Source organism: Rhinolophus hipposideros, assembly GCF_964194185.1.
Source record: "Rhinolophus hipposideros genome assembly, chromosome: 20".
In the NCBI taxonomy this organism is placed as follows: Eukaryota; Metazoa; Chordata; class Mammalia; order Chiroptera; family Rhinolophidae; genus Rhinolophus; species Rhinolophus hipposideros.
In genome coordinates, this window is record NC_138066.1 from 53,457,654 (window position 1) to 53,475,253 (window position 17,600).

Here is a 17,600-nt window from a genome sequence, read left to right on the forward strand (position 1 = left end):
AGCATATATTTCTGTGTGATGAGAAAACGTTCCATCCTGAAGTTGACGGCTATTCTCTCGGCATATTAGTGACTCATGTTCTGTAGCAAGTGAAGCCACTTCCCCGGCAGCCTTCGTTCGTTACACAGAATGGCTGAAGAGCTATGATGCTATAGGTGGGTGTTTTCTTCGAGTTATGCTTTTGACACCAAAGAACATTTAATCTTGCCTTGAAATGCTGTGTCTTGTTCCTAGAATAGGCAGTGGCCACATGTCGTGGCAACTGTGCCCATCAGTAGATAACGTCACTACTCTCCACTCTCAGGAATGAGTATTAGAAACATAATCTCCAATTCTCAAAAATCTGAGGATTGCTCTTCTGCTCTAAAGGGGGAATAAGAAGTAACATGGAATCAGCTGTTGGTGCAAATGCATCCCGGCCCCCACGTGCGAGATGTCTGTTCTGTCTGAGCTACCCTTACAGGGCAGTCTGAGGGGCACTTGATTCTGTAGTTCTCTGCCTGGGCCTGGCAGTTTGGGACCAGACAGAGAAACCAGCAAGGGCTTAGATGGAAGGAGTGCGCAGACTCCAGAGACAGAGATGTTTTGGCGTCCTGAGTGCTCTGAGATTGTAGGAGGGTGACATCAGCTGAAAGCATAGCATTTCGGGTGTAAACCCCGGCCAGGAGCAGGTGAGGTGCTGGCGGAAGCTGAGCTGGCCTCTCAGGCTGCCGGGGCGTTGTCAGTGTGCCTCTGCCCCGGGGTCGGGGTCGGGGTCGCGTGTGTCAGCGCCCCCTTTGCCAGGAAGAGGGCAAGGCGCAGGATTGCATCTGCCTCGCCCTGCCTTGCTGGCTTCATTACTGTCCCTGTGGTGACATATGGCCCTGCTTCTGGGTGCTCAGACCCCTACTAAGCCCTGCTCTGAGCATGAGGTCTAGTGGGGCCAGGCGGTGTCCTGCTGCGCTCAGCCCCTCACTAGGGTGGGTTCATTCTTTCCAACCCTTGGTTCTTAACTGGGGATGGGCGTCTTTTAAACACAACCTGTGCTTAGACCGCCCTCCCCCTTCAAAGACTGGTGAACTGGAGGAGGGAGCTGGGGGGGACGCGGGTGTGTGTGGGCACACGTGGGTGGCATGTAGGGGTTGTGCTTGGTTTGCTATGTGTGGTTTATTTTTCTTTCTTCCTTTTTCAGCTGTCTTTGGCCACTCTAGGTTTACCTGAGAAGATGAGGGATCTGTTAAACGTGAGCAGTTAAGAGACATAATGTTACCAGTGTGGAAGTGCCCCTGAGCTCTGGGCACCTGGTCTGGCTTCGGGGAGGCCTCCTTGGCTTGTTCTCTGGAGGGGCATTTCCCATGTCGGGGTTCAGTATTTTCTAAATCTACTTCCCTGAACTATTTGGAAATGCTAGCTAAATAAAACAACATGCTATCAGAATAATATTTTGAAATTCATATATATTTTTTGGTAATCGACTTTATTCTTAGAGCAGTTTTAGGTTCACAGCAAAACTGAGGGGAGGTACAGAGAGTTCCCGTACCCTCCCCCACTATCAACACCCCCACCAGATGGCACGTGGACCGACACTGACACGCCATCCCCCAGGGTCTGTAGCTGACATTGGGGTCATTCTCTGTGTTGTACATCCTATGGGTTTGGACAAACGGAGAGTGACACGTACCCCCACTACAGCGTCATGGGGGGTATTTTCACTGCTCTGGAAGTGTACCCCCCTCCATTAATCCCTCCCCCCCAGGCCGACAACCCCTGATCCTTTTACTGTCTCCTTAGTTGTGTCTGTGCTACAATGTCATCGGGTGGAAATCACCCAGTATGCAGCTTCTCAGCTGGGCTTCTTTCACTCAGTCATACGCACCTAAGGTTCCTCCCTGTCTTTTCACGCTTTTCCTTTTAGTGCCAGGTAACGTCCCACTGTCTGGGGGGACCACTCTATATTCATCCGTCACCTACTAAGGGCACCTCAGCTGCTTCCACGTTTGGGCAGTTATTGAATAAAGCTGCTATAAACGTCCACGTGCAGGTTTTCTGTGGATATAAGTTTTCAACTCCTTTGGATAAATACCAAGGAGCGTGGTTATTGGATCATTTGGTAAGACTGTGTTTTTCATTCTGTAAGAAACTGACAACTGTCTTTTGAAGTGGCTGCGCCATCTGCATCCCACCAGGAATGAGTGAGCTCCTGTGGCTCCACGTCCTCAGCAGCATTTGGTGATGTCAGTGCCACAAATTGTGGCCCGTTCTAGCAGGCGTGTAGTAGTACCTCATTGTCTTCATTGGCATTTTCCCGATGACAGATGATGTGAGCCTCTTTTCATAGGCTTGTTTGGTGAGATGTGTGTTCAGAACTTTGGCTCATTTTTAAATCGTTGTTTTCTTCTTGAGCTTTAAGAGTTCTTAGGTACATTCTTTATTGAGTGTGTCTTTTGCAAGTGTTTCCTCTCAGTCTGACTTTTCTTCTCATTCTCTTGATGAAATGTCTTTAAACAAAAAAGCTAACATTTAGTGTTTGCTATGTGCCAGACATAATTGTAAGTGCTGGTTAGATTTTTTGTTATTGTGGTAAAATACACGTAGCATTTACCATGTGAACCATTTTTAAGAGCACAGTCCAGTGGCATTAAGCACTCCTGTGTTGTCAGCTGTCACCACCATCATCTCCAGAACTTTCCATGTTTCCAAACTGAAACTGCATGCCTATTAAACAACTCCCCACCTCCCTCCCCCAGCCCCTGGCAGCCGCCATCTACTGTCTGTCTCTCTGGATTTGATTCCTCTAGGCACCATGTGGAATCATACAGGATCTGTCCTTTTGTGTGTGGCTTACTTCACTTTGCATTATGTCCTCCAGATTCATCCATGTTGTGGCCTGTGCCACAATTTCCTGATGAAATGTATTAGGAAAAAAACAAACCACATTGTGGGGCTGGCCCGGTGGCTCAGGTGTTTGGAGCGCCGTGCTCCCAAAGCCGAGGTCGCTGGTTCGATTCCCACAGGGGCCAGTGAGCTGTGCCCTCTACAGCTAAGATTGTGAACAACGGCTCTCCCTGGAGCTGGGCTGCCGTGGGCTACAGTGTGCTACCGTGAGTGGCCGGCAGCCATCGTGAGCGCCTGGCAGCTGGTGAGAGCTGCCGTGAGCTGCCGTGAGCTGCTGTGAGCGGCCGAGCGACGACCAGCGACCAACTGCCTCAGCCGGATGGGTGGGGGCAGTGCAAGGCTCCTAATACCAGCCTGGGCCGGGGAGCTGTGTCCTACACAACTAGACTGAGAAACAACGGCTTGAACTGGAGGGGCCGGGGGAGGGAGAGGGAACAAAATAAAAAACACATCGTGGGGTGGCTGGTTAGCTCAGTTGGTTAGTGTGGTGCTGATAACACCAAGGTTGCTGGTTGGATCCCTGCTGGACCACTGAGCTGTGCCCTCCTTTTGAAAGAAAAAAAATTGCAGTTTGGTCGTTAATGGAGTCTGATCAAGTTATTGAGGATCAAACATGATCCACATGTGGGATGTACTTCCCGAGGAGGCAGGTGACATGCAGACATGAATGTTAGTCTTCAGGTCTTTGTGCCTCGCTCCGTGGGGGCGGGGCTTTGGGTGAGTCCGTGAGCGGAGAAATGGCGGGGAGCAGAGGCAGGCACTGCCTGTCTGCCGGGAGCCCAGGGCCTGCCTTTGGAGGCAGGCTCTCTCCTTATTTACTTGTTTACTTGAATAGTTCTGGGGTCCCCTTTGAGACCTGTCATTGGAAACTAGAGCAGTGTGGATGCCAGAGAAGGGAGGAGTTTTGCTGTTTCTGTTCTTTGATGGCTTTGCATTTTAATGCTGCGTGCTTTTATTACTTGTTGAGAACAACAGCACTAATAGATGTCTTCTGGACAGTAGCTGAATGGATTTGTTCTTTTTGAGGGAAGCCATGTAACTTCCCTGAAACAGAATTTCTGGAGAAATTCGTAGGAAGAGGCACCGTGCGTGGCCCAGCAGGTTTCACAGAAACACAAGGAGCGAGAGGTGTTTGAGGACATTGGAAAAGTAGGGCAGTGTGTGCATGTAACTGCACAGTAGCATTTCTGTCGCTGGCCGGCCGCATGCATAGTCTAAGTGGGATAGTTAGGCTATAATTAGCTGCTCCTCAGTTCAGGTCAGAACTGGCTGCCAGCCCATTCCAGGCCAGGCTTTTTGGAGCTGTTTGGAAATTGTGACCAAGGAATTGTGGACCAGTCTGAGGCATAGAGGCTCCTCCGAGGCAAGTCATTGTGGCAGGGAGAGTAGGGTGTGGGCAGGTGGCTGCACTTGGCAGCTTTGAAGCCTCCCGCTCCAAGGCTGCAGTGCCGCTCTGTCTGTCTGTCTGTCTGTCTGTCTGCCATAGCTGTCCCTCCTCCTGTGAGCTGCTGCTCATCGGGACTGGGGGTTCCCTGTCCTGTGTACCCTGCGTCTCTGAATTCGTGGAACTGTGTATGTCCTGTCATTCCCCTTGAACTTTTCTCATGCCTGTCCCTGGCCCTCCTTCTGAGGCATAGCTTGCCAGCTCTTCTGGAGTCATTTCTCAGTTGGTATCTAGCCATGCCACTCTCCATAGTTGTTTTTGTTTTTAGTGTAATCTATACTCAGAAAAACTCCCAGATCCTAAATTTAAAGCTTAATGAGAACCCACGGTATATCCTGCTCCCAGTAAAGAGCCATTGAATTGTCAGCACCCCAGAAGCTGCCATGTGCCCTCCCAGCCCCAGAAACACCGTCCTGAATTCTAGACCATGGGTGGTTTTGTTTGCTTTGAGCTTCGTACACATGGACTCCCACAGAACGTCAGGGGTGGTGTTAGCTTCCCACTGAATATGCCCATGGTTTTGTACCTGCTGTGGGTCATTCATTCTCTCTGCTGTCAAGGACTGATTTCAGTAACACAACTGTCCCACATCTTAATAGTCTGCTGCAGGTGGACATGTGGGTAGTTTTGGGGGCTGTGACAATGGGTAAAGCGAGTATTTGACAGGCATGTTTTCAGCTGGAAGACTTTCCCACTGGAAGCTTCATCGAGGTGCCTGCAGCAGTGCTGTTGTGTATGCGCGTGACTGCCGCTCATGGGACTGGAGCGTCAGCTTCATGGGTGCAGCCCCGTGGGACACACTGCAGAGGGCCCGCCCCGCCGTCTGCACCAAGGCTGTGGCTGTGGTGCTTTGTGATCCAGATGGGGGCGCTGGTGGCATTATTTCTCACAACTAGTGGGTGTCTTCGTTAGTCCAGATGGTTCCTGAATGATTGAAAATTACAGCAGGTGGTACCACGCTTTATAAGTCTTCTGGGAGCACAGCGTGGCCACACTCATGTGCAGTGCTGCCCTCTTCCCCAGCCTGGCATCAGGATCTGAAATGGATGTGCCCTTCTGAGTGGGCCTTGCCCCCAGCAGCAAAAGGCCACATAGAGGGGTAGACGAGGCAGTGCTTTCCAGCACCTTCATTAACGGGACTTGCAGCACAGCAGATGGGGCGGGGGACAACATACAAAATTCTTCTCCAAGCCAAAGAAAAACGCAGAAGCACTGGGCAGCCACTCATGAAGCTGCCGGTCAGGAGGGTTTCTGGAATCGAGGCTTTCTGGTGTGGGGACAGACACATATGGAAGGGCACCGTTTCTTAATATCCAGTATCTTAGGGTGCAGGGCCCGCTCCATCATACGTGGGGGCCAGTGTAAACTGGAAGTGCAGATTAAGAAAGCAGGAGGAGGGTTTTTCATGCCTTCTGTGCCCTCTCAGCCTGCCATGCTGCTTTTGTTACTTGATGTCAAGCTTTCTTAGCTGGAGGCCAGTGCACACCCTCCCACACACCCCAGGGGCCCCTGTCCAGGCCCCAGCGGGACACGGCTTCGGGGGCAAGGTGTGTGAGCCGCGTCCCCAGGCCCTGGGTTAGGCACCATTGTCCCGTTGGACATCACTCACAAAACACAAATTCAGAGGTGAAATTCGGCGGTTTCAAGATGGGGCGATAGAGCGGTGAAGTTCACCGTGGGCCCTTCCGCTTCCTGTGTGTGAGAGCTTCATTTCACCAACTGTCGTTTCTGAGTCCCTTCGAAACAGGACACGCGGTAAAAGTGTCTCCGCACTCAGAGACTAGAGTCCCAGCTGGTGCTGGAGCCCGAGCTGCAGGCATCTTCCCAAGACAGGCTTTCCAGGCTCACCAGAAGGGGGGCGCAAAATCTGAGGAAAACCACAGCCAAGGCGCGCTTCCGTAGCCGCACGGTGCAGCCTGCGTTGGCATAGAAACCCGCCTTCAACGTTGTGCAGGTGGGTAGGAGGTGCAAGCCGAGGCGATCCCTGTGCCTTAATGTCCATTGCTGAGGGTGACAGAAGGAAAGGACGGACTGTTCAGGGTTTCTGACTTCTTTCCCAGTCTGTGTGTCATTGTCCGAAAATGTCTTAAACTCGGTCACGCTCTCTGAACCTCGTGAGCTTAAAGTCACCACTGGTCTCTCTAAGCTGCCACCCCGGAGGGGCAGTGCAGCCCCTCCCTGAGCGGGCACAGCTGTCCCCTTGCTGACTCCCATCGTGAGCGAGGCTGCGCCCGCCAGGCCCTGGGCCAGTTCACACTGATGATGGCGGTAGCTCGCCTTGGTGTGGCATGTCACTCCTGCTTCTAGCACAGCGGAAATGGCACGTGGTGTGGGAGAGTCACTCAGGACTCACTGACACGCTTGGCCAGGTAAGGCCGCTGGTCAGGCCAGGCTGTCTTACGTTTCCGTCTTTCTTTCATAAATTAGAGGACACGAGGAGAGAATGATGCAAGTGCGTGTAGAGGCCCATTTAAAATGCCTCTGGCTTCAGTTCTTCTCAGGGTTTGGAAAGAAGAACAGTTTGGCTCCCATTTTTGCAGAAGATAAAAAGGGAAGCGGGTTCGCCATCGTGACTGAATGGGGCCTGGAGCCCAGTTTGAAGTCACCTGTCATGTTCCTTCATGGGGATGCTGGCTGAGTTTCCCAGGTTCCTCCTCTTCCTTGAGTGGCATGGGACCGTCTCTACGCTGAGGACACCGAGGTGTGTCCCCATCCAGGCTCACTAATGGCCACTTGGTGTCCCCTGGGGTGGTGGGTAACAGGCACCTCATGTGTCACATGTCCCCATAGCCATTGCACCCTGGGCGTGTTCCTCAGCCACCCATTCATCTGCGTCTCCTGTCACATGGGCCAGACCATGGAGCTGGTCATTCTGTGTCTTCCCTCCTGGTCATTCTGTGTCTTCCCTCCGCGCCCACACAGCAGGGCTCAGACCAGCCGAACCCCACCTGTTCTCCGTCCCCCACCCCCATCCCCACACCTGCGCCCTGGGCTCCACTCTCCCAGGTCACTGCACTGAGTTGCCGCCGTACTGCCCTTCCACTTGTGCCATGCCGCGGCCTTCCGTGACGTTGACAGTTTTGAGGAGGACAGGCCAGTGTTTTGTAGAACACCCTCAATTTAATGTGTCTGCCGTTCCTTCTTAGTAAGATCCGGGTTATTTTAGCAGGACACCCAGAAGTGAGCTGTGTTGTCTCTGCGCCCCACGGTGGGGACACGCCTGCAGGGCTCTCCTCTTCCCGTACCGCGGTTACCGGGTTCCTCCTGAGTGGTCTCCTCGGACGCAAGGCACCCAGCCCAGTGGGTGCTGTGTGGGTCACTGAATTAGGTCAAGCAACAAACTGAAGAGTTTGTTCAGTTTTCTGAAATACTCAAACACTGAGCAACTCCAGAATGACCCTGATGACTGGCTGGCATTCCAGTGTGCTTTCTTGAGTAGGTGGAGATGGAGCCCATGCGGGAGAATTTTCCAGCTCGGGGAGTGTGTGTGTCTGAGTACGTGCAGCAGAGGATATGAGGAATCTGGGGCACAGGGCGCCATCCCACCTGGGCCTGTGGTTCCTGTGGCTGCCAGGGCGCTCACCTTGCAGAGTGGCACTGTGGGGCCACACCTGCCATCGCTGCCATATTAGCTCCTGACCCGGGAGCCGACCAAACCTCTGAGGAGGCCCGATGGGACAGCGGGTGGCTTGTCACCCAGGTTCCCAGTAGACATTCCTTGATGCCTCGGGATCTGTGTCCCTGTTGATGGAACGAGGGGTCTGCATTCCTGAGGCCGGGGTGGCGAGGCTCAGACTCGCCTCTGGGCCTCAGGGAAGGGCACCCCCCTGGGAAGGGCTCCCCGGAGCTCGTGCAGTCTGTCCCCGGAGAGGGCCCTCGTCCCGTCCTGTCGTCCTGTCGTCCTGTCGTCGGGTTGTGTGCAGGTTGTGGTTGGCACGGGGAGCGTGCTGGGCGGTCGGGCGGCCGTTGTGTGGCTGGGGACGGGTGGGGGGCCCGTGCGGGGGGTGAGCGGACGTGACGCCGGAGGAAAGATGGCGCCCGGGGAGCCCGTGGGGGCCGGGGTTGGGCGCGCGGGCGGGAGGCGCGGGCTGACCTCGCCCTGAGCCGAGCTGTGTCTTCCGGCGCCGGTGCGACTCGTGCGGTTTCAGACCCACTCGGGCTCCTGGGGGAGGGCGGGGCGTCTCCCGTGGGTGGTCCGCGCGCAGGCGGGGACGTCGTCCGGCCTGGCCTCTGCCCACGCGCGGGGGGCGCGCCGCTGTGGTCCGGCCGCCTGTCTCTAGACCCTGCAGGGGCAGATGCAGGTGGCCGTGTGGGAACCAGTGGTGGGGGCTGCGGACAGCGCGGTTTCCGCGCTACCTTCTTCGTGCACTGCTTTCCTGCGTGGGTCTCCGTGATCTTGGGACATGTCACTTGTACAGGTTCCAGGATCCCCGGGGACGGCCGCTGGGGCCACATTCCCCTCCCTCCCCCAGCCCCTGGCCACCACTTGTCTGTGGTTTTGTTTTTTCGGGAATGGTGCATAAATGAGATCACATGTAACTTTGGGGACCGGCCCTGCACGGTGGCTGCTCCTTTTACGACCGGGTTGTATCTGAGGCGAGTGAGTCAGTCTGACGCAGCACTGCCCACCCAGGGGTGGGGGACAGGGGCGTCCTTTCCGGGTGGGCGACGAACAGCTGCTGTGGACACTCATGTGTGGCCACTGGGTGACCGCGAGTGTTCACTTCTCCTGGGAAACACCCAGAGTGTAATTGCTTGGTTGTTTGCTATGTGTGTTTCACTTCACGAGAAACTGCAGACTGCTTTCCTGGGGGCCGCACCTTTTCCCTCACCACCAGCAGCGTGGGGGTCTGTCCCATCCTCACCGCACTTTACCCGTTCTCGTAGGTATTTAGTGGCATCTCATGGTGCTTTGCTTTGCATTGCCCGAGTGGCAGGTGATATTGGACATCTTTTCTCGTGTTTATTTGCCATCTGTGTATCTTTGCTGAAGTGTTTTTTCCACATCTTTTGCCCACTTTATTGTTTGTTTTCTTACTGTCATTTCCAGATAGGTCTTCTTTACCATCTGGACCCGAGTCCTCTGTTGGGCATGGGATTTGTAAAGGTTTTCTCTTAGAAGGCGAACACACACGAGATGTGTGTGGCTTGTGTTTTCAGTATCTTAGTAGCGTCTCTGGCAGAGCAGACGTTTTCACTTCTGATGATGGGGTACGTTTTGAAAGTGAGAGCTGACGGATGTGTGACGGAAAGTGAGAGCTTAGCAGCTGAGTTGGATGAAACCTGCGTTTCTGGCCTGAGCAGTGGCTGATGCTGTCCGCCACGTGGGGGGCACGGGAGGAGCCGGTGTGGGACTCGTTAGAGATGCCCATGTGGGTGCATGTGGGAAGGCAGGGCAGACAGGTACAGAGCGCAGGAAATGGGGGGTTTGGAGTCATTTGGATCATGTGGAATTGAAGGTCCCAGGCCTGCCTGCGTGAGATGGAGAAACTCAGAAGCTGGGGTCGTGGTCTGGGTCATTGGTCATTGGGAGTGGAGAAGGAGTGCCTGGTACGGGATTGAGAGCGAACCCTGAGAGGCAGGGATGGGACACCAGGAAGGAGGTGGTCGGCACATCAGGTTCTGCTCTGTCCACCGAGCCTTGGGGGGACTGACCTCACGAGGGAAGTAAAGGGGCAGAGAACCAGATGGCAGTGACTTCAAAGGGGGTCGTGTGCGGGGAGGAAGGCAGGCAGTGAGTCCATCCCTGCCAAGTGACATCCTTTCCTGCCCCCACTAAAGCGTTGGGAAGTATGGACTTGAAATTGTCACTGGAAGTGGGAGGGATGTGAGATCTCCACGTGCTGGCCCCTTCTCTGGCAGGTGCCCAAGTAGGACAGGGTGGTGGGTACAGCTGGCTGAGCACCGTGGGCTGGCCATGTGGCCATTTAGAGGGAGTACCGGAAGCAGATGCCGTGTAACTGGGTGTGAAGGTGGAGCTATTTTTAACTTTTAGTCTGTGAAGTTGTTTGGCTTGCGTTACTTTTTTTAAAAAATTAAACATAGCTTGAGTCACGGCAAGAAAGCTATTTTGAAGGTGACCAGAGTATTCAATTGTAAACCTTTCTCCGTAGTTTAATAGGTCTGACTTGTTATCTCAGTGAAAAAGTTGATGCTTATTTTTTAAAAGGAATGACCGTTCTTTTGAAGGAGAAATAGTTACAAAACTGTCTGTTTCTGCTGCATGACCCTGGTGTACCTTTACATTTATGATGAAAGGACCACGCACGCCAAATGGTGGTTCTTCGCTAAGAGTCTGCTATGGGACCTGAAACACACCAGTGCATTTCTCTCAGAGGCGTAGTCAGATGAGGGGATGTCTGAGTCTTTTTTGAGTCTCTTCTCCTGTGTTTTCCTGTTTGGCGGGTCTAAGTGACCTTTGTGTTCGTTAGTGTTTAAAGTCACGAAATGCCTCGGTTTTGTCCTAAGCTGAGTGAACTCGGAGGTGCGTTGGAAGCGGGCTTCTTGGGGCTCCCGCACGTCAGGCCGCGGCTCCAGGTCCTTCAGCCCAGCAGGACGGATGCTGACGCTGGGTGTTGTTTTTCAGGTGCACGTTCCGCTTCCCGAGCACGAACATCAAGATAACATTCACTGCCCTGTCCAGCGACCAGAGGGAGAAGCAGGAGGCGCCCGAGTCCCCGGAGAAGCCTGTGCAGGCCCACATCTCGCCCCTGACCATCAACATTCCAGACACCATGGCCCACCTCATCAGCCCCCTCCCCTCCCCCACGGGAACCATCAGGTACCACAGCTCCCACGGCGAGCTGGTAGGGAGCCGCCATGTCTGTGACCATGTCTGCATTTCAGTCCTCTTGCTTTGGGACCTTCAGGCGCCGTGTGACTCACGGTGACACATGTGGAAGGAGATGACACACGTGTGGGGGTGACACGTGGGGGAGGTGACACATGGAGAGGGAGGTGTTGGGACGCTGAAAACCCTGGTTCATTTCTGAACGCTTTTTGCTCAGTCCTGTCCTAGATTCCAAATGGTCCTGGTTTACTTAGGAATCCTTTTATTCTAGTGCAAGTTGAAGGGGCGGGTGACCTGTCCTGTTGGTCTGAAGTCTGAGATAGGTTTTCTTTTGTATTTTGAGTTTTTGTAGTTTGTCAGAAGTTCATGTAGATTCTGGTGACTCGCACTTTGGATCGATGACTTTGACACGGTGAAGTGACATTTGTGTTCTTCATGATGTCTGAAGAGAGACTGGGCTCCCTGGGAAGCGGACGACAGCGGCTTCAGGGCACACTGTCCGCGGAGGGCTGAGGGTCAGGACGGCAGCCTGCGGTGGGAGCAGAGCTCCGCGTGGTCAGCGGGGCCCAGGGCAGCTGGGCCTCCTGGCTCCTGCTGTCTTGTAGGTGTGCAGCTATGTACTTGGGCATCCGCTTAGCTGTGGGTGGTGTTGGACTTGGGTGTGAAAGGAACACACGTGCCTCTCTCTGGAGCCAGGCTCCTGCCGTGCAGGACTGCCCCCTGGGGAAGGGCTGTCTGGCCACGTGTGCAGGCCCTGCGTGTGGCAGGGCTCATGAGTGCACAGGGACCTGGCAGCCCCCCGGGTGACACCTGTGGTTGAGGGCCCAGCTCTTCCCACAAACGCAGCGTCAGTGGTCGGCCTCTGGAGCGCGTTTGCTCTGGCGCCTGGTGGGTCGGCTCGGCTGCCCCAGTGCCTCGGCCGCTCCCACCTGCTTGACCTTTGCACATGTCCTCATGTGGCCGAACGGACCGAGCAGTGGGTGTACCGGCGGGCAGGCGGAGAGGAGAGAGCCCGTGGGCACGGGCCGCGCAGGGAAGCCAGGTGGTCGGAGACCTTGACCAGCCTCTCCACACCCCCTGCTCCGTCCCCTCCCCAGGACCTGGGTCACGCCCTCTCCCGCACTGACCAGCCCCCTTTGTGCTGGGTGACACGGCGGGCGGAGCAAACCCGCCTTTTCCAGACCCCTGTCCAGCCCTAGGCCCTTTGTAGCCCCCGGGCCCACACCTCTTAAGAACCCGCTGGTTTGGAGTCACTAGAGCTGTTGGTGGCGCCCAGGAAATGCCCCTGACCGTGGAGGTGCGCCCTGCCTGTGCGCATGCGCCGGCTGGGCGGGCCCGACCCCTCCCCCCTTCCTCCCTCCTTCCCAATTCAGTTTTCTGATGGTAACTTCGTTCATTAAGTACCTTTTACAGAAATTTTCTTTACGTTTGCAGTGCTTGTCTTTCCCACCCTGATACAAATGAGAGCTAACCATACGCTCTTCCGTACCATAATGGATCCCTAAGCCGACCTTCCCTTGGTGTCCTTGTTGCCATAGCGTGTTCTCTATAAAGTGTAGTACTGCGCCAAAAAGCCGGCACAACTCGGTGACTTACACAAACGAACACGGCCTTGAGTCAGCGCAGAGATCGCGAGGCGACACCCCTGTGCCCAGCCCCACCTGTGAAAGAAACGAGCGTTTCACAGCTGGGTTCCTAGTTCTGTTTCCTGGGTGTGCTCCCAGGGCCCGTATTGGCCTGCATGTGTGTCTGTGCCCACAACCTTGTCCCCTTCTGAGCCACTCTGTCCTCAGCCTGGCTGCCCTCCCCCTCCCCTGGCTCCCCAGTGGGGAGGGCCCAGCGGGGCCTGTGCTGTGTCCCTCTGCCAGGCTGGAGTCCCGGAGCTGGCACTTTTGGCTCTGTTTCGGGTAAGTTCCGGAACCATCCTGAGCTTCAGTTTCCTCATGGGTGAGGTGGGCCACCACCTCTTGTGAGCGTTTTATGATGACGTGAGATGTCATGTGTGGAAGCACATACCTGATTTCCACCTGTTTCTTGGGGTGATTGTCAATTTCACTGAGAATTAATGAGTTCATTTTCCCATCAGAAATGCTGATCCTCTCTTGTGCAGTTTGTTTTCCCTGCATTCAGAGGCAGTCACTGGAGCACAGTGCGCTGTCTGCTCTGTAACGCACTCATAGAAACAACCTTCTCTCTTCCGCAGTGCTGCGAACTCTTGCCCATCCAGCCCCCGGGGAGCAGGGTCTTCAGGGTACAAAGTGGGCCGTGTGATACCATCTGACCTCAATTTAATAGCTGACAGCTCACAGCCAGAAAATGAGAAGGAAGCTTCAGGTGGAGACAGCCCAAAGGTAAATGTTTCATAGCCTTGAGATGGAGCCAGGGGTCATCGTGTGGCTAGCTGTCCTCAGCCCGTCACCTGCATGTCTACTGACATCCGCACCGGGGCCGTCAGGAAATGCGTCTGCCGTGTATCGGTGACATGCCCGTCTGAGTGGCTGTGGGGTCCCTGCGATCATCTCGGTAGTTTGGGGACTTACACACGCGTTCGCTCGGGTGCTCAGCAATGGCTTCTCCCCAGGGGCCACTGAGGGCCCAGGTGCTGAGAGCGCAGCAGACAGTGGGGACAGAGAGCCCTTCGGTCCTTGTGGGCTGACGTCCATTGGGCCCCAGGAAACCAGTCCTGGGGTGCAGTCCTGCCCAGACGCTGAAGGTGAGCACGCACAGACTTCTGAACACACATGCACACGTATGCACACACACCTGGGGAGGCTCTATCCGTCCCTTTTGGTCAGTGACTGGATGGTCACTCCGACCCTACGTGCTGTCATTCTGTGACCCAGTAATTCCCCTTTTGGACTTTGTCTAAGAGAAAAGAACCAAAGTCACAAACAGAAGATTCTAAAACAGCACGTGGAAAGCAAGCGATGTGTCCCATAAGGAGAGTGATCGAGTAAGGGACTGTCCTGGGACGTGTTCACTGGTAGGGGAGCGTTCTCTTTATGCTGCTAAGCGGAGGAGAGCACAGATGTCTGCGCAGTGTGGCTGGGATGACCTACTTACGCAGTGTGCGCTTGCGGACCCGCACTAGGGCCTGGCAGGAAGTGTGTTTCTCAGGTTTTTCATTTTTGCCATTTGGACTTATTCCTACAGTGGTTTTAATAGCCTTTTTTACGCTGCTGTACATGTGTTCACTCACTTCCTCCAAATATCACAAATGCTTTCCAAATTACATTACTTTTACAGTAAAGAGAATTAAGTATTGTCACTGAAACGCTGCAAAACACAAGAATCCTGAATTAACTTCAGTACTCTTTTTTTTTTTTTTAACTTCAATGCAGGATGACTCAAAGCCACCTTATTCCTATGCACAGTTAATCGTACAGGCAATTACGATGGCTCCTGATAAACAGCTCACCCTCAATGGGATTTATACGCACATCACTAAAAACTACCCGTACTACAGGACTGCGGACAAGGGCTGGCAGGTAAGGCCATTTCAGTTTGTTACTAAGCATTTCTGTCACATGCCTGTCGATGCTGACTGACAGCTGGCAGGAAAGCTGAGCTGCTGTTCTACTGAACACGGGCACATGTGCAGACGGCAGGATGAGAGGCGTGACATTTTCTTGCTCAGAGGCCCGCTATTGCCACACTCTTTCTGACCTCCTTAGTGCAGAGCAGAAGATTCTAGAAGAAAAATCTTAATCTATGTATTTTACTGCCACGGTCCCCTCAGGTGGGCAGGCATGGTTTGTTGCAGATGTGTGTCCACCAGTGCGGCTCATTTCATGTCTGAGATGAGGCATTATAAACCAGTCTATCCTTCATGCTGGTGTTCTTCTCTCTTTCTTACCTGTGTCGGCTGATGTACACGGCTTTTTAAAGTTTGCCCAGAGGTGGTTCTCAAACTGTTTTACCAAGGAACCCTTTCTTCGGAAGACATTGTCTCCAGTTGGCCAGCACGTAACAGGTGAAGGCCGCGCCTCCCTGTGTAAGGTGGGGGCCCAGCTGCTTGTCCCCTGTGCTTCCGGTCCAGGCCTCGGGTGTTGAACCTGGACCTCGTCAGAGGACACTCTGAGATCAGTGCATGTTTCCATTGCTTAGCTTTTTAATTGAGTTTAATTTTTAAGCCTTTACACTGCATATTTTTTTTCTTGTTCTGTGTATCTATTGTGTGTGGCCATTTACTGGACATACAGTAGGACTTCACTAATTCAGACACTGGGAAAGGGTAAGTTTGACACAGAATATTAAAATCATGCAGAGAAGAAATGTACATTTATAATTTCTTTGTTTTTGTTTTGTTTTTAACAGTAGAACATGAATTTATTATTTCAAATAGGGTATATTAAATTATAAGATATTCAAATAAAATTGATTTAGTACATTTATAATTTTTTTTTAAATTTATTGGGGTGACAATTGCTAGTGAAATTACATAGATTTCAGGTGTACAATTCTGTATTACATCATCTATAAATCCCATTGTGTGTTCACCACCCAGAGTCAGTTCTCCTTCCATCACCGTATATTTGAACATTTATAATTTTTAAGTTTATTAAGTAACCAGGAATGGCTGCAGAATTTCTTTGAGGCTTAATGAGTAAATGATCCTTTGAAAAATGAATGTGTCTATCGGACCGTAACCAAGGGACGTGAGGGGGCGGGGCCCACTGCTTTCCCTTTAGTGGAGGGTACAGACTTGGCTCTTTACCTGTAGAAGTGGAAGCGTGTTTTCATAAAAGTAGTCTACCAACCAAGTCCCAACTCTTTCCTTCCTAAGGGATCTGAGTCCTGTCCTGTGGAGGGAACGGGGTCACCTGGTGTCCCATCTGGGCCTGGGACGCATGGCGCCGTGAGGCACCTGGCACCGTGAAGTGCAGCGCGCTACAGGCCTGATGATCGAACTCCACTTGGCTGGGCCTCGTGGGGAGTGTTTCTCAGAAGCCCGGCCAGCCTTGGACCTGCCCCTGGCTCCCAACACCCCTTTGAGTGACAACTGCTCCCTGTACCGGAGGTACCCTCGCCCCGAGGCTGAGCGGCCCTACTGGCTGCCCCTGGTTCCCAACACCTCTTTGAGTGACCACTGCCCGCTGGCTCCCAGACGGGCCTTCGCAGTCCCCGTGGAGCGGGTCACGATATAATTAATGCGAGTGAGGCCCCTCTACTGAACTGTCGTTGGCGCCTGTTCGTATTGAAACATCGGCTTTTCTGTCCAGGGAGGGTCCCTCAGGGCCCCTGCCCGTGTGTAGGGCTGCTCCTGGGACATGTCACACCTCCTGGCCCCAGCTGTCCTAGGACTGCGTCTCCTTGAATTGATGGACACGCACTGTCAGTTTCTCCTTTCCCCAGCGGTCCTTTTCTATCCGCAAGACTAAGCCACGTGTGCTCTCTTCTGTCCTGAGATCCTTGAGCAGCTCTTCCCAAAGCTTTGACTGCACTTGAAGTCTCTGTGTAAGACCTTATCCCCATTGCCCACCTCCTGTTTCAGAAGAGCCAGATCCTTTTCTTTTGAGAAGAAAACAGCTGTCAACCAAAACAGCCCATTTGTAAAATGTAGATTTCCAGACTGCATCCTGCCCTCCCTGGGGTGGAGTGGCATCACCCTGCAATCAGCAGGGCCCAGGGGGCTTGAGGCCCAGGCTCTGTTGGTCTCTGAGAGGACACGTGTTGACACTTCCCGCGACGCCCACCCGGAGTGCTCAGTGGGCTCCACAGCTGCCTTCAGACTTGCTTTTGGGGTGTAGTTTTGTGTCCCCATGACAGAGGAGAGTCTAGGATCAAACCCCACGTGGGGGACCGTGTGTGTGGAGATGGTGTGTTGCTCTCTTTGCGTATTATGCCTCGGGGTTTTCTCAGGATTTGTGATTATAACTGCACCCAGCACAGACTTGGGGTATTTGTTGTGACTGAAAATTTTGAGAACCCTGGAGCGCGTGTCCTCTGGCAGGACTGGTGCTGCGTCCTTACGGGCAGGCGTTCTGATGATAGACGTCCCTTCTGGAGCGCACGCCGTGCTTCCTGTCTTCGGTTTCTTCGCAGGATACACTGCAGAGTGCTCAGTGCTGAGCGGGACTGGTTGGCAGGCAGTAGCTGCCCGGGAAGTGCCAAGGGGAGGGTGGGGCTGCCCGGGGAGGACAGCCCCAGTAAGCATGCGTGACCCGCTCCGGCCCGCATCTTCTCACAGAGGAGACTGAGCTGCAGTCTTCAGGGCCAGCAGAGGCGGGTCCCTGCAGGCGTCCGCAGTTAGGGGATGGTGGGGGCGCAGTGCCTAGCAGTGCCGACTCTCTCTTCATGTTTAGCCCTGAAGAGTCCCCACCTTTTCTGAGCCCTCATGATAGTCCCGACCCATTGGAGGCAGTCAGTGTGGCTCTGAGTATGTGGCTGGGCTGACCCGGACACAGAGTCCTGCAGGCCCTAGACGTGTGCTGTGTGTCTGCAAGAGCCGTCTCAGTGCCTCCTCATGTTTCCGAGGCTCGTTGGCTGGAC

The 17,600-nt window shown here is 53.8% G+C and overlaps 1 protein-coding gene across 1 annotated transcript in view; it reads left to right on the forward strand.

Moving 5' to 3' along the window:
* The window catches only part of FOXK2 (forkhead box K2), a gene marked incomplete at its 5' end in the record, with an annotated part of 40,793 nt that overhangs the window by 12,537 nt on the left and 10,656 nt on the right, over positions 1 to 17,600 (forward strand). Inside the window, 3 exons of the mRNA XM_081030044.1 lie at positions 10,905 to 11,099; positions 13,312 to 13,459; positions 14,450 to 14,596. Coding sequence (XP_080886170.1) covers positions 10,905 to 11,099; positions 13,312 to 13,459; positions 14,450 to 14,596 — 490 coding nt within the window. The remainder of the gene's footprint in view (positions 1 to 10,904; positions 11,100 to 13,311; positions 13,460 to 14,449; positions 14,597 to 17,600) is intronic.